This window comes from Pipra filicauda, unplaced genomic scaffold, assembly GCF_003945595.2.
Source record: "Pipra filicauda isolate LSUMZ 115617 unplaced genomic scaffold, ASM394559v2 scaffold349_size1355687_pilon, whole genome shotgun sequence".
In the NCBI taxonomy this organism is placed as follows: domain Eukaryota; kingdom Metazoa; phylum Chordata; class Aves; order Passeriformes; family Pipridae; genus Pipra; species Pipra filicauda.
This window is the reverse complement of record NW_024104475.1, coordinates 1-26537: the sequence shown is the minus strand read 5'-3', so window position 1 is coordinate 26537 and position 26537 is coordinate 1. Positions and strand designations below refer to the sequence as shown.

Sequence of the window (26537 nt, the reverse complement as noted above, 5' to 3'; positions counted from 1 at the left end):
TACCAAACTATTTCTTCCATCATAATATTTCTTGCTTCTTCAGCTACTAAAGCAGAAGTGTATGGGACAATCTTAGTTTAATCCTTTGTAGCTGATGATCTTTCACTGTGATGCCTAGAAAAGAATTTTTTCTATTATAGCATTTGGTTAAATTGTTGAGGGTTTTTAGTTATATTTTGACAAACACATCCACCAGTGTGGCTGCAATTAGTAGCATTTGCATCTGCCAGCCCAGAGAGGCTGGGCACTGAAATCAAAGCCAGCAGAGAGCTACAGAGAAGAAAGTGCAAACAAACAGTTGGACTCTGTCTGTCTCTATTTGAACTTGCGCCCACCCTTGAATAGAGCAGCTCTCCTGTTTCAAGTGGAATTCTGCTGGAAAATGTAATATAGAAACAACACGAGATTGCACTCGTCTTTCACTTTCGTTCAAATTTGTGTAGTTCATAAGCCCTTAAGGGTTCTTCTCCTAGCTGCCTTGTTAGGCTTGCATGTAGGTAATTGAAGGAAATTATTTATTATATATTCAAATAATACATAATTCATTATATTTATGAGGTATTTTTTCATTGCTCTGGGTATGTTAAAAAATCCTATTTTTAGAAATGAGATGCTTTTAATATTAATATTTTATTGTGGATGTGGAATATTTGATAGAAGTCAGAAAATACACAAGGTTTCTTGTCACACAGCCATTTAAAAAAAAAAGCTATAGAATTATTTGAAACATCCTTCTACATTAAAACATCTATAGAGAGGTTGAATACTGACTTCTTTGTGTGATGTGTTCTGGAATGTAGAATAGTGATATAAAAATAAATTTCTTCAGTATTTTGAGTCCCTTGAAATGCTATCAGGAGAAGTATAGAGAGTATTACAAAAAGAAAAATGTTCAGTTGTGCCACCTGGTGTCCAGAAGTGACAGCTATAACGGCATCAAAGCCTGGCTTTTTCCTTATTCAAGAAACTGAACTCCTGTACAGTAATATTTATATCTTCAGCCCTATTGCTGTAATGCTTGCTGACCATGAGGGCGTTGATTGCTGTGAAAGGTTTGCAGATATCAAGAAAAGTTTTGAGTAAACATGAAAGGTTTAGCAGACTGAGAGGAAGTTTTCCACAAGATTGTCAATGTCCAATGTTTAAATAGAGCAAAATGTTATATTGGAAGACCTCCTATGACATACTCATTGATTATTATGCTAAGTCACAATAATTTAATCATCTTGATCAGAAATTTGATTTTTCTGTGAAAATCTGTGGCGTTCAGGTCTCGTCAAAGCAAACAGGATAACTACAATTGGAAAAAGGGGCCAGTCTGTCACAATGTCTCCTTCAAAAAAACCTCCAAACCAGCCATCAATAAAACTTTTAAGTTTGCCAATGTCCTCGTCTGTCCAGGTGCAAGAAGGCTTCCTTACATTTGTTATTTTTAATGCAGCAAAAGAAGAAGAACGATAAATCAACAAACAGGTTTGTGAGTGTCCCCAATCTAAGTGCTCTGGAATCTAGCGGAGTGGTGGGCAATGGACATCCTAATCGCCTGGACCCCATTCCTAACTCACCCATCCACGATATTGAGTTCAACAGCAGCAAACCACTACCACAGCCAATGCCACCCAAAGAGCCCAAGACGTTTTTGAGGTGAGCACTGCCTCACCAATCTTTTTTTTTCTTTTTTTTTTTGCTTAACTCAGAAAAATTTTGCATTCCTATTGAGCTGAATCCCACTTGCTTTATCAGCCTTTCAGAGGTACAAGTACTCTTACGGCATTTTAATTTTTACATTGTATTTATAACCTCTTTATAGTATTCCTTTTTATTGCAGACCTTGTTGAAATATGAAGTATTCTCTCACTTCTTCCTAAGCCTTGAACTTTGAAAACCTTTATAAATACCCTAACAGAATTCATGTGCTTTCAATTGTTTACATATATGAACAATTGTTTTAAATGTTTGTGTTATTTACTGATTTTCATTTAGGAATTGATACGAGCACGGAATTTCTTTTATTCAGTATTATGTGATAATGATTTTTATGTAAGAAAATTATTTTCCGTGCTACGTGAATGTTTTATGTTTCCCCTTTCTTCACCTGTATCAAATTGTTTCATATGAGTAACCTTCCTACAGCAACAGGAAATGTGTAGGCTTAGGTGCTTAATGCTGAGCTTCCAGTAATCAAAACCAGAATTAAAGTCTCAAATAATTCTTTCACAAAATAATCTGTTGAATTGAATAACTTAAAAATGGCATTTTAGAGGCAGGATTTTAATCTTTTAGCTTGATGTGCCCACATATTAAATGCACCGAAGTGCTGTACTCTATATTTAGTAGGTGCTGATCTCTTACCTCTAAGTTGACAACTTAAAATGATGTCTAATTAGTGGTTCCACTGTTGGTTGTTTGCTCTCTCCTTTGATATAATGCAAAAGATCACATACCTAGCAACTGCTAATTATAAAGGGAAACAAATGATAGAATCCAAAATAGATAAGGGAAAACGATATTTTTCAAGAAAACAATTTAAAAAAGAAAAAAAGTACTGTTGCTAATTTTTTTTCCTGTGCATGTGATGTGCATGAGTATGCTCAGATATCTATAACATGCATGTGCATGACCCCATGAACTGTGATGCTGGAGTTTTCACTCCAAATTGGTTTTTGCCCTGTATTATCCAATAATCGAGATTACTTTTATTACCATTTTTTATTGATAAAGGAAGTTAATTGTGTAAACTACTATAAATTATTCTCTCCTACTCATTTTGTGAGAATGTTAAAAGAGAAACCAAATCCTGTTTGTAGCACAGTAGTTTCTTTTTTCCTAGTATATGAGCATATTCTAATTGTGTGCATGAGCAACAATGCAAGTGATATTCATGATCGGTGTTAACTATAAAAATAGTGTGTATTTCTGTTCAGTTGCCAGCCAGTCTTTGTGAGCACATGTCTACAAATATGATGCTCGCATCATATTTTTCAAAATTAACTTTACCACAGGAAAAGGATGCTAAAAGAGGACCTTCTACAGTCACGCTTTTCCAAGAAAACTCTTTTTATTCTTCCTGAAAACCTACAGTTATTTATGAGATTCTAAATTATGTTTTCCAAAACATTATTTGCCCAGTCTCTAATGTGGTTTCTGAACTGACTTGTCTGTGCTGCTGATGCTCTCCAATGGAGTGGATGATCACAGATTCTATAGGGAGACAATAAATCATGTCCTGGGGCACACTGATAATTAATCCACGGAAAAACAGACTGTGTTCCTTACTGAATATTCTCTGTGACTCTTTTTTTTCTCCTAATAGTTGTACTTTCTGTGTAGTTGTGGGATAATTGTGGTTTTTTTCTTTCTGTGAATTTAGCCCTCCTCCGACTGATGCCTCACCAGTGGCTTCACCAGATCCACAACGCCAGGAGTGGTTTGCCCGATACTTCACGTTCTGAGAGATGATTTCTTTTTGTGGCACAGCGTGATGTGGACTGTTTATAAGAGCATGACCTAAAGTAAACCCTCATGTGAACAAGCTATCCTGTAATTTGTCAAACACTGTGAATGAGAAAGTAATTGTCTTTCTGATTTGAAACTGCACTGTATTTCATGTTATATTTGTTGAAATCACTTGACATGATACTATACAATATGTGTAATTATAACTATTATTTTTATTTAAAATGGAAGAATCTTTAAACTTTGTAATTACTACATAATAAATTTTGGTAGAACAAACAATGCTTTCCCCCTTTTTCCTATAAATGCTTTCTTTGATTTCAGGTAAGGCTTTTCCCCCTGAATAACATAATTGCATGGTTACTATAAATACAACTTAAATTGTGAAAGGAAAAGGTATGTATCTTGCACTCTCTCTCCAATTTGAGCAGGATATATTTAATGCATCCCAACTCTGTTACTTTGTAGCAGTTTAAAATCTGTCTCTATCGTTTAAAAGGAAGAATGCTAAATAAAACTAGCATAGCTGCTGGCCTTCAAAGCAGAGTCATTCTGATAGAGGATGAAAAAAGCCACAAACCAGGAGCTGTTCACTGGGGTTGGGGGTTGACTCCTCACTTATTGCTCATGAGGCTTTGCCATCTCATTATAATCAAATATTTTATCACTGAATTTAAACAGAAACTGTTTTCACAGGTTCTGATATTTTATGAATATTAACAAAAACAAATGCTCGATATATTTAGAAAACTCTGCTAAGTATCTCTGCATAAATCAAGAATCTACATTTTGAGCATATAGTCCTGCTTCGGATAAAATTCATGTCTGAAATAAAAAAAGAAAGTCCCAAACAAACAAACAAAAGCAACTTTTTCCCATTTATTCATACTACAGTACAGATGTTTCCTTAAAAATTAGTCACCTTCCTTTGTCTATATTAATTTCTTTTCTTCTTCTTAAACTGATATATGAAAATGTTTTTTCAGCTAGTGAGCATGATTCTCCAATCTGTACCTTTTATGATGTCAGTGTTGCTCGAGAAATTTGTTGTAGCATATAGAAAACCAGAGCTTATTGTCTTTTTTATATTTTTTCATTCAAAGATTACCACAAAGTAACTCACACTGGTAGTCTCAGGGAGAACATTGTCTTTGTTTTATGAATGTATTTTTAAGCTGAATCTCTTATCTTTTAAAAGCAAGAAAAAAAAATTTGAGTTATTTGAATAAGGTTCTAGTTAGCATATACAAAGGTCTTGAACTTTAATATTTCATCTGAAGCCCTAACTACATCCTTTTTTTGCTATATGCACAAAGATAAATACCCAGATGAAGATACTTGCTAATTAAAATGAGTTTTATATGTAGTATATGTATAAATGAAAAATTTGTATGTTTTCATATAAATAATATAAAAATCTTCTAAATGCACATTTAAAAACTTCTATCTTATAATTCAGCTTGAAAACGCCACTGAAAGCTGTATTCTGGTGATGCTGCCATGGATTAAAGATGTATACAGCAGATTTTCGGTAGCTGGTGGACTCAACTGTAGGTATATGCAACTTTTTAATTTTAGAAGAAAGCCATATTGGGCAAAATGTCAGATTTCTTGGCTGTTACCCAAAATAAAATTCACTAGATCATTTTGTTACAATGTTCTGAAGTGAGTGTCGCGTATTTTTTCTTGCATGCTTTGCAAGGGATCAGCCTTTTTCTCCTATCCTCCACTTCATTTGTGCATTTGTACTTATGGAATGAATAACTGAACACTAATACAAAGATGATAATATCTACATTTACTTATTCAGTAAAAGCTGTGCCCATTGTTTTTTTACTAGAAAAGAAAAGAAAGTTAAGAAGGACACAGTTACTGTGTCTGCCACAGTCAGCAGCTGTACCACTGCCAAATTAGTCTATTCAAACCAAAACCAATCAAACAAAAAACCAAAAACCAAAACAAAAAAAAAACACAACAAAAAACCAACCAAACAAAAAACCCCCCAAAAAAACAACAAAAAAAACCCCAAAAAAAACCCCAACAACAAAAACAAACAAACAAAAAAAGAAATTTGGAAAAAATTTATTTTCTACCAAATGGCATTAAGAAGTCTGTAAAATGTATTCCTAAAAGAAGGTAATATCTGGATTTTGGGATTAATACAGTAACTTGGATGATCACTATGCTATTGTGCTCCTGATCTTTGCAGTATCTGGTATTCTGGAAAAACCTAGAAGTGTGCATATTCGTGAGTCCAGTCAGTTGTGCAGAGAATTCTGCAAAGTCTCTGCTCACACATGTGTGCAGCATTTCCAAGCTCAACAGACAACTCTGAGTAAGGAGGTACAGAGTTAGCATAAAGTGGCATAGTATTAGTTACAACAGTGGGAAAGTCTTTTGGCTCTCAGGAACTATCTCTCTGCATTCCAACACATCAGATCTCATTACCAACACTTAGTGTAACTAATTCCCATGACCCTTTAATTCTGTTCAGAAAGAACAATAAAAGGTCAAAGAGGAAACAAGGACGTAATATTTCAATCTGTCTTTTCCTGTGGAAGAAGGTATAGGCTGTACTTGATACAGGGGCAAAATGCAGAAGATTGCTACATTTCATCAGAACATCATTGTAAAAATCAGTCTTAAGGGCAGGTTCGACACGGTCTAGATTGCTCCATGTACATCTGTGATAAGAGTTTGAATGCCAGTGAATTTTCCAGTTCAGCAGAAAACTCCTCTAGCCAACCCTTCTGACACAATCTCATAGCACAGGGAAGAATTATGTCCCAAGAACTGCATGGCTTTTTTTCTGCAGCAGGAATTCTACCCAGAAGGTATACTTGGGGGAAAAAAATCCCAAAGATTGTTGAAAACCAGGCTGCAATCAGCACCAACGTGGAAATCACTTTATCATATTGACTGGCTTCCCTTTGCATTGTTTCAGTTACTTCAGCATGTGTGTACTACATTTACCTCAGACTTCAAGGAAAACCCTAGTCCTAAGAGAAGCACTGGATATAAATTACATGAGTCCATAGCATTGAGTTTTTAACATTCTTAGTCTAAATAAATTTTCACTTCTGTTTTTCTCATGATCTCCATAGGCAAATGCTAAACTTTTTTTTTACTACAGTGAAAATTTGTAGTATTGTTGTTTAGCTACTTTTGGGTGTTGGGCATTGTATCAGTTTTATTTCTGCACACATTTCCTGGCAAAATCTTTAAATGGAAGTAACTAATTAACATGTACAATATATATGTACAATATACAGAAATCAGCTTGCAGTTCTAAAAATTATTTACTTTGCAGTGTATTTGTGTCATGTAAATAAACATCCATTTCTTAGGATACATCACAGTAATTGTACCTGTGGATAGTACTGGACAGTGTAACAAAACCAGGCAGCCAAGATGAAACAAGTTTTGCTCTTTGTCTGACCAACTGCTGAACTCCATTTCTTGTTTTAATAGAACTTGGTATTTGCTGGGTTCAACACTGGGCTTTTCTACTGCACAACTGTGTTAACATTTCTAATTTTCAAGCACATACACTATTAGATAACTCAAGCTTTGCTGACTGCACAAATTGCACTGCAAGTTCCCAGGTTAATGGTGGGACCTAATGAGGTGAACTACTAATCCACTATGGAGTCCTGCAGGGTCTTAAGGATGAGTTTGTAAATTGTCTGTCACTGATAGCAGTGTTGCTGGGGAACATGAAGAGTTAAGCTTAAGAAAATAAAAGCATAATTCAATAATGACTACCAAAATCTGGCTTCATTACAACAGTGAGTTCTCTCTGACCTTAGCAGGCCTTCCACAGTCAACCTGACACATGAACAGAAAAGTTTAGAGAGTGGCTGATTCTTTACCTGGAACTACAGCTGTTTAACTTCAGTCATAGATTATCTGTGTGATGGCTGGGCACAAAGCAGAATCAGCACACTTCAGGCTGACTGAACCACCACAGGCAGCCTCACCCACGGCTGGCAAGAGACACACTTTAGGGCAGAGCCTGAAGCCCAAGTTTTACAGCTACATGAACTTCCAAACATATTCACGCTGCTTAGACTAAATCTTTACCTTACCTGTGGCATCCATGAGCCCTTCTCAGCTCTTGTGCAGCCTTGCTGGTACTGCCCCAATTGCACACAAATGAGATGTGTACCAGCCACACCAGCCATAGTATTATGGGCAGTTCTTGTACTCTCCTGGGACATACCCATATTGAGGGCACACACTATGTTCTGTAAAACTGATAAACAGAGCACTTTTAAGTCTTTGTCTCTTTCTTTATTACTGCACAAGACTATCAGAAGTGACCTGAAAGCAAAAACGTAATACGGATTTATGCAGGGGAGCCATTCCAAGCAGAAAGCAGAGACAAACCAGGAAAGCATTCCGAGCTGAGAACAAGAGAGCTTTTCAAGCTGGTAACTGCCGGCACTTCTCCATCCACTCATTTGAAACAATTACTTTTTCCTGTCCTATTTTGCACCATGATTTCAAAAGAGGCTACTCATGGATTTTCAAATGGGCATAATATATTTTTGGATGACTTCTTGCTGAGTAAACATTTCTTCATTATTCAGCTAAACACATACCAGTTACTGGTTATTATTAGATAGTAATAGGATGATAAATAACTTTGGGGTTTTTTTTGTAGGAACCACTACCTAATCGCAGCCTTTACGTACCAACATCAGCTACTTGCTCCATAGTTATAAAAATCAGCTGCCCCAGTTGCAGGCTGCTGCTGCATTGTTTTTCATGCTACTCTAGTTGTTTAAGCTACAAAGCGCAGTCTGAGGAAGCACACATGGACACCTCCAGTCAATCACAAAGATGACACCTCTGCCATACCAGAAGCCAAGTAACTGTGCTAACAAACATGCAGTAATGACTGTGTCTCATCTTTAGAAAAAAAGCAGCCAGGCTTTCTACCTTGCAAGACAGCACTATAAACCGAGTAAAGCTGATACTGAAAGCATATACTGGAGACAGGGCTTGTTTTGAATTTTCACAGTGATCAATTTATATATCAAGTGCAGATCTCAGCAGTGCTTTTGCAACCATATCTATTAAATTTGTTACAACAGGACCATTTTATAAAGCCCAATGTATTTTTCTTCTAGAGACATACCTAGGAGTTAAAACATTTCCTCTTTATAACCACCTGAAGCAGTTTTGGACTTTTACTGTAAACACTATTTCCTTCAGGTAAGGATTTAGGAAACATCTACAGATAGCCTGAAGAAGAATGTATTTGCAAACAATGCAGGAGAGGTAACTGAAGTTCCGTCCACGGGTTCACCCAGCAGGAGTTAGATGCAGAAATCCTCTTCCAATAGCTTGTGAAGTAGCAATTCAGAGAAATATGATCTGTAACTTAAAGCACCTGTAAAGTTCCACACGAGGATGAACTCATGGATAGTGAGATATTCAATATAGTCAAGAGGTGAACCACTGCAGCTTTCTTATACATTAAGATAACACATTCAAATATGACTTGGAGAAAAAAAAACATGTTAGACATTCAAATTAATTAATTTAGTTTTATTAGGGCTGGTAAGGCAGTTACTTTACACATTGAAGTCATACATCATAACATGAAAATAAGGGATCTAAAGTTTATTGGGGTTGGGGGGGGGCTGTTTTTGTTGCGGTTGGTTGGTTGAAAAGTGTTGATTTTCCTCTCCACCAACCCTAAAAATTTGTATTAAAATACAAATTGTGTACAATTATTAGAGAGTATATGTTGGTGATACTGTAATATCTTAAAACAAAAAGTGTTCTAAATGAGCAGTGATTTTTGTTTTGATTGCCTATCAATAATTCACCATTAATACAGGCCAACAGTGGGAGGTCCTGGGACTGAGGAACTCAGTGGAGAACTTTTAGGATTCTTCAACACTTTGAAGTTACGCAGATTAAGTTATGACCTGTGATGTTGCAAGACTTGAATGGATGTATGAGAACGATACTCAAACACATTGTCAGAGGTACCAAGAAAATACATGTAGTAATTCAGAAGACAGTCTACTTACACTGAACCCAATGAGGACAGAACTCAAACATGCAAGCACAGAGTTGTTAGAAGTGTGCACACGTGCTGCAGAGTAACTGGAGGAAACAGACATGCTGCTGGAGAAACTGGGAACCGGTTTTACTCCTTATGCCTGGAACACAATTTTAAAAAAGAATCAATTAAAAGACAAAATATTTCAAATAGCTAAAGCATTTCACTGCGTCACTATACACGATGGGGGGGAGAACACAGAGGTACGAAATTTTCAAAACAACACTGGGCAAAAGCGAAAACTTTAGAGCCTCCAGGAAACCCTATTTTCTGGTTATATTAACAATATAATCCCTAAACTCCTCAGACTTCGAGGGAGGGAGAAATGGCTGGTTTGTTATGCAGTCCGCTTTTTAAGAAGTCCAGTTTAGACTCTGTGGTGCCTGTAAACCGCGGGGGAGGACTTGTAAAAAGCAGCTCCAGCTGCCTGGGGGCTGCCCCTGCCGTACAGTCCCCCTTCCGCCCCTTGTACACAGGAGCAGCGCCTCTTTGCAGCGAGGGAACAGAGATATTTAGGCAAACAACAAAGTGCGGCAATACTGGAAGGAGAACCCGTAGGTGGATCTGTTGTTCCCGAGAGGCCGAGCAGCTGCAGCGTTCCCCGAGCCCACGGAGCGCTGACTGGCGCGGAGCCGGGGCCCACCGCCCCTCAGCTGCTCCCGGGAGGGCCGGTTCTCCCGCCGCCGCTGAGGCACCCGAGGGAAGCGCCCCCGGGCGCGCCCGTGGAGCGGCGCGGAGGGGGCGGGGACGGAGCCGCTCCTCCTGCCGGTGAGGGAGCTGCGGTGGCGGGACCCCGGCCGGAGGGGCGGCGGCGCCCGCTGCAGGTACCGAGCGGGAGCGGGGCGGCCGCAGAGCTCTGCCCGCCTCCGCCCGGCGGGCGCGGGCACGGGGGTGACGCTCGGGGCGCACCCGCATCCCGCAGCACGGGACGCGCTTGGGGCAGCGCTCCGCAGGCGGGCGGGAGGCAGTGTGCTGCTGGCCCGGTCCGGCCCACCCCTACCTCGCCGCCGCTCTAAACCTGCTGCCCTGGCGGCGGCCGACTGCGCGCTGCGGAGAACCCAGCCCCTGCCGCCGGTGGGGCGGGGCGGACACGCCGCGGCTGCTTCCTCCTCCTGTCACCGCCCACAGAGCGACGGAACGGGGGCCTTCGCGGTTTCGCTTTCTGGCATTAACGGGAGGAGCGCCCCGCCCGCTCCCCGCCCGCTCCCCGCCCGCTCCCCGCCCGCTCCCCGCCCGCTCCCCGCCCGCTCCCCGCCTGCCCCGGCGGGCGGGCGTGACCCTCTGAGGGGGCGGGGCGGGCTGGCGAGTTGGCGGGAGCCGGCAGTGAGGGACTGCAGGCGGTTCCGTCCCGGCTCCGGAGCCCGGCGCGGCGCTGGCGCCGGGCAGCAGCGGGTCGGAGGTGCCGCTGTAATGAGGTGCCGCTGCCCGAGCTCCTGAGCCGCGCCCCGCTCTCGCCCGGCTCCGCCATGGGCTTCCCCGAGAGAAAGATAAAGTTTCCCGCTCGGCGCGTGCCCGCACCGGGAAGCCTCGCTGTGTAACCTCTTCCCCTCACCTCGCCCCCGTGTAGGCGCAACATGGTGCTGAGCGCGGACCAGGTGGCCCTCATCGGGCAGGTGTTCGAGTCCTACGTGCTGGAGCACCACAGGGACGACATCCTGGGCATCCTGAGGGAGGCGGACGACCAGGCGCACTACCCCGTCGTCGTCGATGCCTTGACGCTCTTTGAGACCAACATGGAGATCGGGGAGTATTTCAACGCCTTCCCCAGCGAGGTGCTCCCGATCTTCGACAGCGCGCTGCGCCGGGCTGCCCTGGCAGCGCTGCAGGACACCGCGGACCCAGCACAGCTCAGCCTGAAGCAGAACCTCCACGCCAGGGTCTCGGGTGAGTGGCGGGGCAGGGGCTGCAGTGAGCTGCATCTCCCAGTCAAGTTTCCTTACTCTGGAACAAACTATTGGGGTGCCATGGGAATGAGCAAGTTTAATTCTTGCCGTTTCACTGTTTGAAGCGGTAGGGAATCTTTAGCGTCTATTAAGCAGGAAAGAACACATGCAAATACATGGAGGTGTGTAGACCAACCGCCCAAAAAGAGCTATGGCCATTGCCACTGACCTGCATGCAGTGATTGGCATTTGTTGGGTCAGGGCTTATACTAAAGCCTTTCCTTTACTAAAGCTCCTCACATCAGCAGCTGGTCTTACATTATTTCTCTTCTAGACAGAAAGTCTAAAGAAAAGTTTTAGGGGAAGATATATGGTTTGTAAGTTTAATTGCAGGTTGACTTTGCTACTGTGCCAGTTGGCTCATCGTCTTTTTTTACTCCAGCCACCTCCCAGAAGAGGCAAAGTCAAAATTTTGAGTTGTCCTGTAACAATTCCATTTGAAATTGCTGAATTTTATGCTTAGCTGTAATAAAATTGCTTGTTATAAAATTGGAATGAACTGTTGAAAGGCATGATCGTTAACAGGGAACTTTGTCATTTTTTCCACTGCAAGTTGATATGCCATTATTCCTTATTAATAAGAAATTTCTAGTAGCTTTGAGGGCTGGTAGGTGTGGAGTGCAGATTCAGGAGTTGAAATGTCTGTTTTGCCTGCTCTGGGAGACTGGGTCAGTGGTGGCATCATCCCTTCTGATAATTTCTGGTCATAACTATTTGGAGCAATAGTCCACAAAGCCAAGAGGTGGCAGCCTGTGTTTCCCTCCCCTGCCTTCTTGTGGAGTGGATTGTGATCATTCAGTCTTTTGACATCTTGGACTTGGATAAATTACAGTTGTTAAATAGGCCTGTGTTTCATTCCAGTAAGTTTCAGTAAAAATGTTGTAATGAAAACACATCAGTCAGAAATACAGTTAGCCTGTGGCTCTCACAATGCTATTTTTTCAAGATTTTTAGAGGGAAAGAAGTTAAAAAAAATAAGGCTTGCTACCAATTCAGTTGTTAAGGAGCTTGTACACAACTGCTGAGTATGTGATGTAAAAAAGGATGGCCTCCGTGCTTACTGAAATTTGTCATTGGGCATCTCCCTGTACCTATGAAAGCAGGACTGAATTAAAACTCTCCTCCTAGTGTTCTAGAATGCATGTGCATCATTCAGAGCTTCAGCATGAGAAAAAGACTCCAAGTGGGATTATTTTAAAAGCTAGCAGGAAGTATTAGAAGAAGTACAGCAAGGGGCAGATGATCACTGCATGAGTAGCGGTGTCTTTAAGACATTCCTGCTCCTGTTATCAGCCTGTTACTGGAGCTGATCATTCCTCCCACAGTGATGTTTTGTCTGAATATTCCCTTATAAACCTCAGGCAAAATTAGCAACGTTTGATCAAGTAGTTTTAATAACTGATAAAAGCAAGCCTGACAGAAGAAGTCAGCAGACTACAAATAACCCTCTCACTAAGCTGGAGGGACATTGATGAACAGGGGGGTTATCCTTGAGTGGTCCAGCTGGATCAAAATAACATCTGTCCACATAGTTTAGTTAATGTTCTGTACCACCAAAAGGCTGGCTTCGGAAGAAACAGAAGAAATAAGCTAAGGGATCTGTAGCCTTCTTTCCACACCAATTTCCCAATGATACTGTTACCTTTCAAGTGGATTCTGGGTTTTGGTTACCTTCAGGATTCTCCTCTTGGAGTGCCACTTCCCATTCCTACATTAGATGAGAAGGGAATGAGAAGGTGGGGCATTATTTTTGGTGAGAGCAGCAGACAACTAACTGGAGTGCGGCTGAGGGGATCTTCGTGTCAGGCATGGAATGAAGTGAGGAAAAGTGGTTTTGCTTATGCCGGGTATAAGATTGCAATCTCGACACACTGCTACCAGTACATCTAGGAGTTCAAAGAGGGATTCAGGGAGTGTGAGTGTGCAGCAGTTAATAACAGATGATTACCTTGGGTTAACTGAAGAAGGTAAAAGATGAAGTTATCTGAATTTTAGCATTGTGGGAATTTGATTGTGTAACTTCTGCATTTTGCTACAAATCCATGAAATGATTTTTCCTTACCATTAGCCTGAGCACTGCTGTGTCTGTTACTGAAGGCCAAGCTGCTTCTAATAGTTCAGCGTTTTTGTGACTGATACAGTAAAGTTGATTCAAAGAGGCACATACTCAATTAAAGAGTTCATCAAGCAGTCTGATATGATCAGAACAAAGGCTCTTTTTTCACATCCAGACTCTTGTCTCTTCAAAATTCACAGGGATGATCATCATATATCCTGACAACAGTGCTGCAGTTCTCTCTAGTGTAAGATGTGTTGTATTTTGCAAAGTTTGTTGAGGGGCACCAATACTGAGCTGGGAAAAAAATGCCAAAACAGTTGGAGAAATAATGGATTTTTTTTCCCTGAACTGATTAGAAATGCAAACCTGTGGGAGAAAAAAAAATTCAACAGGTTTGGTAGAACATGTAAGTAGCTTTGCTAGAGTCAACCAGGAAAAATTTGTTTGCAGTTTTACAGATTATTTAATTCCTTTCTACGTTTTCTTAACTTTATTCTTTTACCTTTTAAAATTAGCTTAATAGTTAAAAATATTTTCTTTAAACAAAAGCAAAAGGTTAAACGTTGCTTAAAAGCATCAAAACAGAGTGTTTCAGAGTGTCTGAAATAAAGCATTTAGTTTTGAAAACACTGATATAAACATATGATATCTTTTTTTTAGCAGTCAAAGCTCCTAAGAAGATTTGACCTAGATGCACAAATAGTTTTAGTCCCCTTAGAAACATCATTTCCCAACAGATTTGTAATTTTACATCTCTATTTTCTGGCTCTGTTTTAAAGCTAAGAAATTATTTTAGGAGTAGGTAATATCTTTTTAAGTTGATAAATATTAGTATCTTGTAGTTCATTACTACTTTCTGAAGAGGCAATATTGTGCTCAGGTGATCATTTCAGAGATATGTAAAGTTGAGGTAGATTAATTTTCCTGAGGACTTTAGCCACTGTGGTGCCAAGTGATGGCTGCATGAGTGAATGCCGGAACAGGATCGGGACACCACTGAATTGGCTGTTGGGGTGGAATTAAAGGAGGGCAGGTGGAAAGTGTTCTGTCACTATTCACTTGAACTTACAAGTGAATTTGCTTTGGTTGTGTTCAAAACTCCTTTACATTTTTTTTGTGCTGTCTTCCTTGTGCTTGAGCTTTACTGGTATGCAATGTGGATTTAAGGTCAAATGCTCACCAACTGCGAATTTTAAATTTGCTTAGACTTGAGAATTCACACAAGACTAGGAGGTACAGCTGTTTAACTATGGAATAACACTGAACTACAATTAAGTAGCATAACTTAAAATTTTGTAAGTCAGATAAACTAGTTGTAGAAGAAATGGCTTCTGCAAAAAGAACATTTAAATTAATAAATAGATCTGAGAACATCAGGATCTTCTTCCATGAATGGAAACTGTTCGTGACTATTCAGCCCTTGGCAAGAGAGGGAGAGTAAAATGGCAACATTTTCAGTTAATGCTCAGTGTCTGATGATTTTCACTATCTGAGGCCAGTGAATCAGATTTATGGTACAACAGATGAATTGCTGAGTCACATTTATGAAACAGTAATAACAATGGCTACTGTTCATATGTCTGGCATGTCTTCTAGCCTTTCTGTTTAACTGCACTGTAAGTCCATGTTTTATATGCACAGCCTTATGCTGCACATATTTCTGTTTAACAGGTTTGCCTGTTTGCCCAGAGCTGACTCGAGAGCACATTCCTAAAACCAAGGATGTTGGTCACTTTTTGTCTGTTACTGGGACTGTCATACGTACCAGCTCGGTGAAAGTTTTGGAGTTTGAACGGAGTTACATCTGCAACAAGTGCAAGCACGTGTTTGCTGTCAAGGCTGACTTTGAACAGTACTATGCATTCTGTCGTCCATCAGCCTGTCTTAATGAAGAAGGCTGCAACTCAATCAAGTTCACTTGTCTCTCTGGAACAGCCTCTTCTCCTACCTGCTGCAGAGACTATCAAGAAATCAAAATTCAGGAACAGGTAAGGAAAAAAAAAAGATGGAGAAAAAAGGAAAGGTATTAAAGTATAGATGTCTCAAGTACAAAAATAATTAACTTACGAAAGAAGACATTTGGGGGTCTAATTTCCTGTTGAAATAAGGTATCTCTGCTAATCTTGGTGAGACTATTCATGCTAACATTAGAATTAAGATTATCCCATTTTCATCGTTAAGTTTTACATGCTAAGATAAGTGGAAAAGTTTTACAGGTTCTACTGTTGTTTAAATCAAATGCCTGAGAAGACTAAAAGAAGCCAGGCAGCCTGTTGGTCAGAGATTTCTCAAAGAGTTAACAATTAAGCAACATGTTGATTAGACTTCTGTTATTGGGTAACTCCATTTGATGTTGTACAAAACACCCAGGATCAGTGCACAGATGAAATTTCTGTAGATGAAATTCCATTCCATGTTGAATCCTTACATCAAGTGTGCATTGTTTCTCTAAGCACTTACTGGACATGATGCTGATGTTCAACACTGCTTCTGAGGACTAGAGCTAACCCAGTGGTGGCCAAGGCCAACTGTAGCTGTGCAGTATGGTCAACACATGGTGTCTGCAAACATCTCCTCCCTTCAGCCAATATTGAATTCAACAATTATTGCACATGTGATCTTTACAGAATTTGCATTTGTTTTCTGATGGTAGCCCTGAGTGGAAGTACAGCCAAGCTGGAGGAGTTAGAAACAATTGGACCTCTTTTTGTGGTAGCACATAACCAAGACAAAACTGGCAAAGGAAAATCTACACTGTATGAAAATTGAGAATAAGCAGGGTATATTGCAGGCAATGTTTCTGTGTTTATTTATATGCTCAGTGTCTTTTTTTTGTAGATCTTTTCTAAGATATCTTCAGTTGTTTCAGGGTTTTGATTTTATAAATGGAGAGGATAGTGGTGCCAATCTACATGCAAGATGTATGAAATTAGAAATGAAGCTCTTGAAAGTTCAGAATAGCAAAAAAAAGTAAGGGATTAAAACTTTCTAGGAAATAAGCCCTGTGTTGCATGTTCATATAATGATTCTTCCTGACATATGGGAGATTTCTATAACTTTCTGGTTTATTGTGTGACACACAGATCTCTATGATAGAAGGAATTTTCAGCACCATGGGCTTATTAAAAACAGTAAAATTAAACCAGGATTGAATTTCACTTGTGTTTCACTACTGAGCTCTGCAAGTAACTGTGCGTGTGTTACCAGTACTGACAGTGATGTGAACTGCCTGTGCCCACGCAGATAATATACAAGGGTGGATTAACCTTCCTAGGCACTAGAGAGAGAATAAGTCTAGAATTCTAGCATGTATGACCTGTGCTGCAGAATGAAAAGAAACTTCTGGCTGTTGTACTTGTGCAGTGGATACTCTAAAAACTATTGCAAGCTTTAAGTGTAAATGGGAAGATTGCTGGTTGGAAATAGATTCTGACCAGATTGCATAGACTTTGCCCTGGAGAAAAGAAAAAGAATTACAGGATTTACTGGCACATTTGTCAATATATATATTTGTTTTTTCCGGTTGTTGATTTAATCCCTGACAACTAGGTGTATACTTAATCTCGAACTCTCAAATTATGGTTAAATACCAGAAAAATACAGAGAATATTCTCTCAGTATGTACTTCCGTGAAGGGTTATCTAACGCATTGACACGCTTCAGTACCCAAAGTCAACTTTGCATATTGAAGTATCTAATAATAGCTCAAATTATAATAAAAAAAAAGATCAGCTCTTTCAAATGACCTCTTTTAGTGAGCTTTCTTCAGCAAAATATTGAAATCACACTGCATCTCCCAGCACTGAGCACCTTCTACTAATTTAATACTCAATCCCATTTCCATTAATATCAGCATTAAACTTTCATTGTTAAGTTCATGGCAGCAGTGGCATCTTTTACTGTAAGTTTTGTGATAAAAGGCAAGAACTGACCTCCGTTCCAGGAAAGAAAGGAGTGTAGGTCTTTAGGCCAGAGCAGCTATAAATGAAAGGCTTTTGAAAGCTGCTATTCTTAAGAAGCTCTCTTGCTTCCCATCTCCCAGGTTCAAAGGCTGTCTGTTGGAAGCATCCCTCGTTGCATGGTGGTTGTTCTGGAAGATGACTTGGTGGACAGTTGCAAGTCTGGTGAGGATACAGCATATATCACATATGTTTGTACCACAAGCATTTTTAGTTTTTCATTTGAGATGAATCTTTGTCAAGTAGGCTGTGTTAGTGCAGAGAGCTTGTCAAATGAGGTGTCTGCATCTGTCATGTTGCTGTTTCAGGATGGACAGTAGCATGGCAGTTGAAGACTATTCTAGAGAATGTCATGAACCCCCATATTACATCTTAACTTTTTAACAGTTCAGTTTCAATAAGTAATGGGTTGTGACATACAGAAACTATATTAAATCACGTTAATGTAGAACACCAAACCTCTCGAGGAAATTGGTTCACACCATCACCCAGCATGTGTTGCCCCTTCTTAGATTCAAAGAGCCGGGTAACCCGGCTTTCTATCTAAGGAGTGCTGCAGGTGGAAAAAGCTACTGGCCATTCAAAGAAGAAGCTAATTGGCAGGAGGATGAATGAAGAATGGACTACAAATTCTCAGATAGGCACATCTCCACAAGAAATTAATTTCTGATCATACTTTCTCAGAAGAACACTGTACCCAGAATGTTAATGAGTGATTCTGGAGTTCATAAAAGTTACCAGAAATCAAATAAGTTTTGACTGAATTTTTTGTATAGTCAATCTAATTGAGAGAGCTTCTACAGTTTACTGTGAATTCCTCTCTTCTAAAAGAGGAAACAAACAGAGGTATACCTGTAAGAATTCACCTCCCTTAAAAAGAAGTGGAAAGACACAGCAACTTCCTACCACAGATGTAAGCACTCTACCTTATCTTTGTTTTAGACTTCCTGTAACTGCATTGCATTATTATGCATTACAGCTAACTAAAATGGCTTCATGTCTCAAGTCAGATGTTATTTTGCTAACTTTTGTTTTTACCTCCAGGAGATGATATCACAGTGTATGGCGTGGTAATGCAGAGGTGGAAACCTTTCCATGAGGGTTCACGCTGTGACTTGGAGATTGTTTTGAAAGCCAACTACGTTAAAGTGAACAATGAGCAGCTAGCAGGGGTTGTAATTGATGAAGAAGTTCGCAGGGAATTTGAAGACTTCTGGGAAAGGCATAGGAATGATCCCTTAGCAGGTTAGTAGTTGAAAGCTTTTATGTAGGGCGCTTGATTGGATAGAGATGAAATCAGGAGTGAAAATACAGTGACTGAACACATTTTCCCCCATTATCCTATCCCACCACCCATTAATCCAAGAATATATTTTTTCCAGTACAAGAATACGAAATTTTTACTTTAATATTACTGAGGGGGAGGAAGTACCAAAACTACTGCATTGATCTTCCTTCTTTTGAGCTTTCTAGTCAAGTATTTTGTGGAACATTTATTAACAAAAAATGAGAAACAATATAATTACTGTGGGGGAAAAGAGGAGTGTTTTATAATCAAGAAAGACGAAGCATACTTCTTAGAAGAAATGGTATGGACCAGATCTGCCTTTAGTCAGCGTAGCTGTTGCCTCTGGGACGAGAGATCTGACTCGCGGTCTCTGCATCCCAAACTAAGCTGTGAATCTTCACCATAGAGCTTAGCACATCTTATCTTTAAGCTAACCCTTGGATGCCTAGACCCTTGACTTAGGTGCAGTGGAACCTCTCAATTCACAGTGGCTTCCAGAACAGTCAGTGCTGGGTCCTAAACTTAGTGTAGTCTGTAGTCAACCACCTTGGAATAACCAGGAGTTGTGTCTGAAACTCTCTCCTTCTCCATAATCTGAGTGCCTTCTCCTCAACTCTGTGGAATCTCAATGAAGTCTTTAGGGTCTCCATCACTGAATTTTTTTAGGCTGACACTGTATCTTATAAAACCCTGGAAAGGGCTTAGTTTTTCTTCTTAAAAGACAAACAGGAGGAAAAAGAGGTGGGAATATCCCCCAAATTAGCCTGCTCACATAAGAAACTGTAGATCCTGTCAATGTTAAAGATTCTTCAGAACTGCATTTCCCAGAAAGCAATTTAATTGCTAGCTTCCTGCTGTTTGGAATGATACATGTTTGGAATGTTTGGAATACAATGTTTGGAATAACATTTCATCCTTCTGCTCTTTGGAACAAGATTATTATCACTCTGGTTAGAACTGTTCAGAAAGTAATTCAGGATCTTCTTTGAAGGTTCCATTTAATCTTTCATTCTCAGGACAATTTTTGGAAGCCTGCAGGGAGCAATGTGATTTTGTGCAATATTACTCATTCTGAACAAATAAGTATGAAGTGGGTACAAGAAAATTGAGGTGGAAATGAGAAGGACCCTGACTGCCCAAGATGTCTGTTTCAGGCTGTTAGTCTGAATTTGAGTTGAAATGGAGGACAGAGATCAAATTTGACTGAGGAGTCTAAGGTATAGGCCATTGCACAACAGAATGTGTGTACATTTGCTGGTTTTCAAGAGATAATGGTAGCTACCACTGCATTTTATGTCAGTCACTTCGTGATGCTAACTCCTAAGTGTGGAGTTAATTCTTGAGTTATGCCATGGCTGACCAAAGTTTTTAAAATTTCACTTTTGGATGGACAAAGATGTGTTAATTCCTTCAGAAAACCTCCAAAAGAAACACATATGCCTCAAGTCATCTATTAGGGGCTTACATATTTTGCCAGTACCATGTAATTGCATCTAAATTTAAAACATGAAGTTAAGATCTTAAAATTGGTCACTCTCTTTTATTCCCTAGCAATGGGAGTAACACATCACATTAAACCTGTGACCCCTTATGTGCTGGTAGTGTTAGAATATTAAAGGACAGAATTAATTCTGTTACATATCTTGCAAGCCATCATCATTGTGCTGGAAAGAGACTACGGTAGGGAGGAAAAAAGGGATCTGTGACACAGAAGGGTCAAAAATGAAAAGGAAATTGAAGGTAACAACAAGAAAATGAGCCATGCTGTGTGTGCACAGGTTTAAGACAAAATAATTCAAGTGTTAGAAGTTTTCTTTATTTTCTTAAATGTACAACACACCAGCTTTCAAGGGCTGTTTCGAAGTCTGGAAATTTTTAGGTTTTATTCTTCATAGCCCCTACACTTTTAGCTATGAAACAAAAGAATTTGGATGATGGTATTTCTTTCCTTAAAGCCCTTTTTTCCTGCTATCCAGACCATACATTCCTTAAATTGCAATAGGATTGGCTTTGCTGCTTGTGACTGTTTGGGTCAAACAACTGCTTTGGGTCCCATTTAAAAAATAAAATAATTTTTAAGAAAATCTTCTCCCTACTCTGTTCCTCTTGTTCAAGAAGGAGGCCCAAATTATTTGTCAGTATACACAGGAGTCTGTGGGAAACCAAGTTTTACTCCAGGGGCAGTGCTGAGTGCCATTTTTGCTGTTTTAGGGAGGAATGAAATTTTGGCTAGCTTATGTCCTCAAGTTTTTGGCTTGTACCTGGTGAAGCTGGCTGTAGCCATGGTGCTTGCTGGTGGTGTACAGAGAACAGATGCTACTGGAACTCGAATCAGAGGTTAGTATTCTTTCTAACAGTATCAGATCCTTTCTAACAGTCATTCCCATCCCTGTCTTCACCCACATCCCTCCCCCCTACAAAATCAAACCAGTAAGGTCTTGGAAGCATAATGATCCCATTTTCTTGAGTGAGAACATTTTTGATCAATCCTGAGTATTATTGCAGAATCTCAACAAATAAATTTTTCCCCCAAAAAACCCCAGTAGAAGCAGACTTTCAGGTTTCCATTAGGTACAATATTAAAGGCAGCTGTTTTATCTAAAATATAAATTCACTTTTTATTGTATAAGTGACATTTTTAAATTATTTCTAGTAGACTATTCCCAGCAGTATTGGCATCAAAGGATGGAATCTTAATGTTCCCTTAATGTCAATCACTACAGTTCATTGAAAGGAAAAATTAAAGGATTCATTTTGCTTCCTAATGCCAGACTTTTCCATCTATGATTGTCAGCACATCTCACTTAGTTCTGTAACTCCCAAGTTATCTGCCTGCTGATTCTCCTTCTGTTGTTATTAGATGGCAAATCTGCCATGTGCCAGGTGGTATGCAGGTCATAATCTATGTAGGTCATAATAATTCTAAAATAGGATGTCTCTCTATACACATACAGGATTTTCTTAATGCTCCAGCAGCTACGTAAAGTTATAGACTTTATGATTGAAGTTGTAGTGATATTTTGTAGACAGTGAAATAATTTTAGAGCACTTCAGTGAGATTGTAGTAGCCAAATTATTGTTTTGAAATTATGAAGTTATGTAACTGCTGGCAAAGAATTAGTTAAGAAAAACAACGTGCTGATTTTATTAGTCCATTTTGCAATAATTTAAGTAACCAAGTAGTGGAATGATAACTAAAACCTGGTATCCTTCTGTTTCAAGTTCAAGAGTGAGATGAGCCTGAGAAATGAGTATTCTAAAATGTAAGAATTCTCATTACAGGAAATGTGCAGAAACCTGCTAATACTTTAAAAATATTTCACTGTAAATATTTGTGTCCAGTCATATTGCTGGGTGAAGGAATATGACTAGATGCTTTTATTAAACAATAATTTATCACATTCAATACATAGTGCAGTCTTAAACAGAATCACATATTGTAATGTATATGTAGCGCTAAATGTTAGGTGAATAATTACAAGTATTATTTAATCTGAGCATTTTTTGTATCTGTGTGTCTTTATCTGTACTGTCTGCTCTACATCAATGTTCTCTCCCAAGGTGAATCGCATCTTTTGTTGGTTGGAGATCCAGGTACAGGGAAATCTCAGTTCCTGAAGTATGCAGTAAAGATCATGCCACGCTCCGTGCTTACTGCAGGAATTGGATCTACAAGTGCAGGTATGTGCTTCTTCACCTGGAAAGGTTTATTTTCTCACTCAAATATGTTTATATAGAAGCCTTCTACATATTATGAACATATGTGCTCAGGTTGTATGAGCACAGCTGAAGCAGAGAACTACTGTGGAGGCATATGAGGCCTGATATAACTCTGCAGAAGGGCAGTCCTGCCCTTCAGCTGTATCCGTGGAGGACTGGAATGAGCTTCTAACAGGGAACCTTCCAGGCCTCATCCAGAGGCACCTCTCAATGCTTTACTTGCAGAGGGTGATCTGGACCTGTATTTTTAGTGCTTTCCAGTATGACAAATACGACATCTTTCCAGAGCTCACACTGTGTGATGGGCTAGCATCCTGACCAGATATCTCCTTTCTTCTGTTCTTTCATAAGTTCTGTCTGGATGCAGTTGAATTTCTGTTTGCTTTCCGGAAATTCACCCCTGTGTTGAGGAATTATTTCTTACTCGTAAAGATGATTTCAAGGTGGTTTCAGAGAGCTAGTGGGTTTTTTTCTTCTTTGTTTTTTTTTCTTTCTCCTTTTTGTTAAATTTAAGTATGTCCCAGTTGGCTCTGAATGCCAGGCATTTTTACAAACTCTTCTGGGGACAATGTGCAGAGTCAGATTACCTCTGCCAGTGGCTTTATTTGAACAAATGAATATATTACTTGTACGTTCAAAATCACAAAATAATTAGGGTCAAATCCCAGTGTCTCAACTAGCATGTGTAAATTGAATACTTCTCAAATAGTGCTGCTTTTCATTTTATGCCTGGGAAACAGCATTATTTATACATGGGACAACCAGAGAATAAATCCTTCCCAGTTCCATAGCTGTGTGTATACTGGGTCTTCTGTAGCAGTGGAACTGGAATGTGATGTCGAACATAAACCCACTTGTGTGCAGGGAACTTGTTATGAAACATATATGCCTCTAATTTTCCATTTAAACTGTTGACAAATAGGTCTGGAGAGAAGCCAGAGAGAAAATTTTGGCTCAGCATAACCTTTTCTCAAGTCTTTTTTTTCCGTGTTAAGAACTGAGAACAGAATGGATAATTGCGGATTTGCTAGGGGACTTACAGTGATCTGGAGTGAAATTTTGCCACACATTTCAGCGTGACTTTGCCCACTTTTGTCAGTGCACTTCCTGTGCAAGGTGTGTCTTACTTATGAATCTGTTTGTAGCTGTACCTAACATTGATTTTTGTCAACTTGCCCTTTGTGCAGAAGCTTCAAATTATGAGTTTGAAGAACTATTAAACTGCTTTACTTTCCTTACCATATTTGCACACCTTGAAGTACCAGTTTATGCTTTCTCATGAGAGGACAGTCCTAATTCATATTTTTCCCTTCCGTGTACAAATATTAAATCTGTAAATTTCATTTTCAGCTAGTTCCTCACTATATATATTACAGATTACATTTAATTGCTGGGTCTGGGATTTTAGTCCACATAGGCCAAAAGACACACCTGAGGTTTGGTAAACCCTGGAGAAGTGCTAAAAACTGTTTACATTTGGATCCCTCTTTTAGAGAAAACTGCCGATATCTAACCAACCTTTGGTAAGATTCTGTGCATTAACATATCTTGTACCCTTTACCCATCTGGTACAGTTTTAGGACACAAGCTATTTAACAACCATTGAATTAGAATTCTGCTTCCTAAACTGTCTGTCATATCAGTTTTCCTTAGTTTTCTGCACAAGCATTTCTTTGTACCAGGACAACGTATTAGATCATTAACATTCTCCTTGTGCCACAATTCCCTTTCTTTCCTGCTCTATCTTAGGTGTCATGTACTTTGGGATCCACCATGACCCTTTGGGGCTCTGCAGTGTCATGTTCCTGCTGCAGCCCATTAACCCATCCAGTCCTAACTGGAATTGCCTTGCAGAATTTCAGAAAACACTGACCTAACTCCTGCAGCTTAATTTGCTGTTGGGCCTCTACTCTTTCAATCAGGTTGCTGCCTTCCCCTTCACTTTTTAAACAAAGCCTGTGCTTCATCACTTTTTGCATGATTCAGAAACTGTGACCCAGGAGAATGCCTGCTTTCTTGCTGAAGATATGGAAGACCTTCATCTTCCTATCTCACCGACAGGCTCAAGCTGCCTTATTGCTGCAAACAGCCCTTACAAATGACCAATAATCTATTCTCTGGTTTGAAAAAATAGAACTTTACCTCCATGCAGTGAATATGTTTCTGAGTTTACTTGTTTTATTAGGTTGCCTTTCTTGCAAGCACTTAGTAGAAATTTTCTGTTGAGTTTTCTATGGGTTTAGGACTTCAGTGAGGAACCTGGGTTTTTTCCTGCAAATCTCTTTAATGAGAGTTGGCAGCTAGAAGACCAGCCCACATGCAACAACTCCAGAAATTTATTTGACCAGTGTAGGACTTTCTGATTTGTAAATAAAAGATGGGGTAACCATCTGTCTCACTGTTTGGTTCTGTCTACACTGTTTTTTCAAAGGCCTGTTTCATTCTTCCCAGCTAGTCTCTCTTCTGAGAATCACAGAGAGTCATTCAGCTTCCTTTTATTTTTAGAAATTGATACATAGTTTTCCATAGAGACTTAGTGAGGCTTAACAAACTCTCTCTGTAGGTTCTCACCTTACTGAGTTTAACCAGCTGTTTTGCAGTCCCCAGAGCCATAGCACTGCTTATGCATATTTGGACGAGATGATCACTAGTAAGAAAATATTTCATTTACCCTGGAGTTTGAGATCTGCAGTGATTGATTGGTATGTTCAACTCCATAGGGACAGGAACCAACACATGCCTGTTCTGGCAGGTCTGGAGCTCTGGGACATCTGGGCCAGTCATTCTGCTGCTTCTTGGTGCATATTTGGCCGTTCACATTTCTGAAAGTTTTGTTTGGTGTTGCGTCCCTCCACAGATGGACTGCTTAAATAATTTTGTGAACTGTATTTAAAACAGCCTGCCTAAAAGTCTGGGAGACTATCAGCTGTTTCTCCAGCTCTCCAGTTTTGTATAACATGCCTTTCTGAGCTGTATGAAATGCAGCCTGGTTGCCTTTCCTCTTACAGCCTCTGCAGAGCCTTGTGAGTGAGTGCTGCCTTTTTGCTGACATTTTGCACTGTGTGAGATTGTCCATATCATGCCAACAGCAGTTTACTACCGATTTTCTTTCTTTTCATTGAAGGGAACTGACTCCAGGGGAAACCACCTCTTTTTTTTTTCTGTCATAGTAAGCGTCACCCTGCTAGGCAGTCTTCAGGTGCTAAAGGCTGTCTCTCCTCTGATCCATTAGAAACCAATCCAAAGTGGCTGACATGAGCCATCCAGCTGTGGTTATAAATAGAGTACATGGTGTCAGTATCCTGAGGTATGCAAGACACTGAAACTGGAGATATTTTTCCCTCTTTGTAGATCCCAAACTGTCCCTGGGCATTCCCAAGTTGCTACAAGCCAAGGCAGTGGCAGGGAACAGTTTTCCACTGTAGATTCATTCCCTGTCCCTGATAAAGTTATTAATACAGATGCAGCCTTTAGGCCACTCTTCTCTGATCTTCACTTCCACCAGGGGATTGTTTTCCTGAACAGTTATAATTGTACATGAACTTGAAGTATTTTCTATCAGCATGTACCTTGAAATATTTTCCTGAGAGCATGGCTTCATTGGCTGTTCCATCAACAGTTGGGCCTCAAGTTGAAGAGGCCTTAACTCTGTAGGAAGTCTGCTAGACTTCCTGCAGGAATGAAATTTGAACTTGTGATCAAACACCGTCAGATATGTTCCATCTGTAACAATGTCTCATCTATTGCAGATTCTTAAAATCCCTTAATTTCCTCTCAATAATGCTGCTCCAAGATGGCTTTGTCCTGAGACAGCTTACCTTCACCTCCTGCATGCCAGGGATTATTTAGCCAAGTTTTCAAAAATTTTGGTCTGTTCATACATCTGTACCTGAAGACCTATAGTTAGGATGGATGAGAAATATTGCAGGAGCAGTGCAGCCACTTCATCGTGTTGGCTGAAGGTTTCAGGTCTTTCACACATCCAGGCCAGCCTTCATCAGACTTATTCATCCTGCTGTTGAAATGGCAAGCA

General features: G+C 39.8%; 2 protein-coding genes across 8 annotated transcripts in view; both read left to right on the top strand.

Moving 5' to 3' along the window:
* The window catches only part of FAM184A (family with sequence similarity 184 member A), a 78308-nt gene extending 73191 nt beyond the window's left edge, over nucleotides 1-5117 (top strand). For all 6 annotated transcript variants that reach the window (XM_027716310.2, XM_027716309.2, XM_027716308.2 and 3 more), the window contains 2 exons: nucleotides 1442-1644; nucleotides 3371-5117. In XM_027716310.2, coding sequence (XP_027572111.1) covers nucleotides 1442-1644; nucleotides 3371-3452 — 285 coding nt within the window. In that variant the 3' untranslated portion in view covers nucleotides 3453-5117. The remainder of the gene's footprint in view (nucleotides 1-1441; nucleotides 1645-3370) is intronic.
* A 5783-nt stretch (nucleotides 5118-10900) lies between these two features.
* LOC120322451 (DNA helicase MCM9-like) lies at nucleotides 10901-23860 on the top strand. Of its 2 annotated transcripts, XM_039384375.1 has the most exons (7): nucleotides 10901-11419; nucleotides 15209-15525; nucleotides 17580-17661; nucleotides 18541-18741; nucleotides 20996-21121; nucleotides 22346-22465; nucleotides 23427-23860. In XM_039384375.1, the coding sequence occupies exons 1-7, from the start codon at nucleotides 11110-11112 to the stop codon at nucleotides 23465-23467; spliced, it is 1197 nt and encodes a 398-aa protein (XP_039240309.1). In that variant the 5' UTR covers nucleotides 10901-11109; the 3' UTR covers nucleotides 23468-23860. The 2 variants fall into 2 exon arrangements, with proteins under 2 accessions (XP_039240309.1, XP_039240308.1); XM_039384374.1 differs by having other exon boundaries at nucleotides 22346-23496.
* Nucleotides 23861-26537: the final 2677 nt, after the last annotated feature.

Bases quoted from the DNA above. Each gene is read 5' to 3' on its own strand.
- LOC120322451 (XM_039384374.1), top strand. From the start codon at position 11,110: ATGGTGCTGAGCGCGGACCAGGTGGCCCTCATCGGGCAGGTGTTCGAG. The intron at 11,420-15,208 runs GTGAGTGGCGGG...TCTGTTTAACAG, and splicing joins CCTCCACGCCAGGGTCTCGG to GTTTGCCTGTTTGCCCAGAG. The intron at 17,662-18,540 runs GTGAGGATACAG...TTTTACCTCCAG, and splicing joins GGTGGACAGTTGCAAGTCTG to GAGATGATATCACAGTGTAT.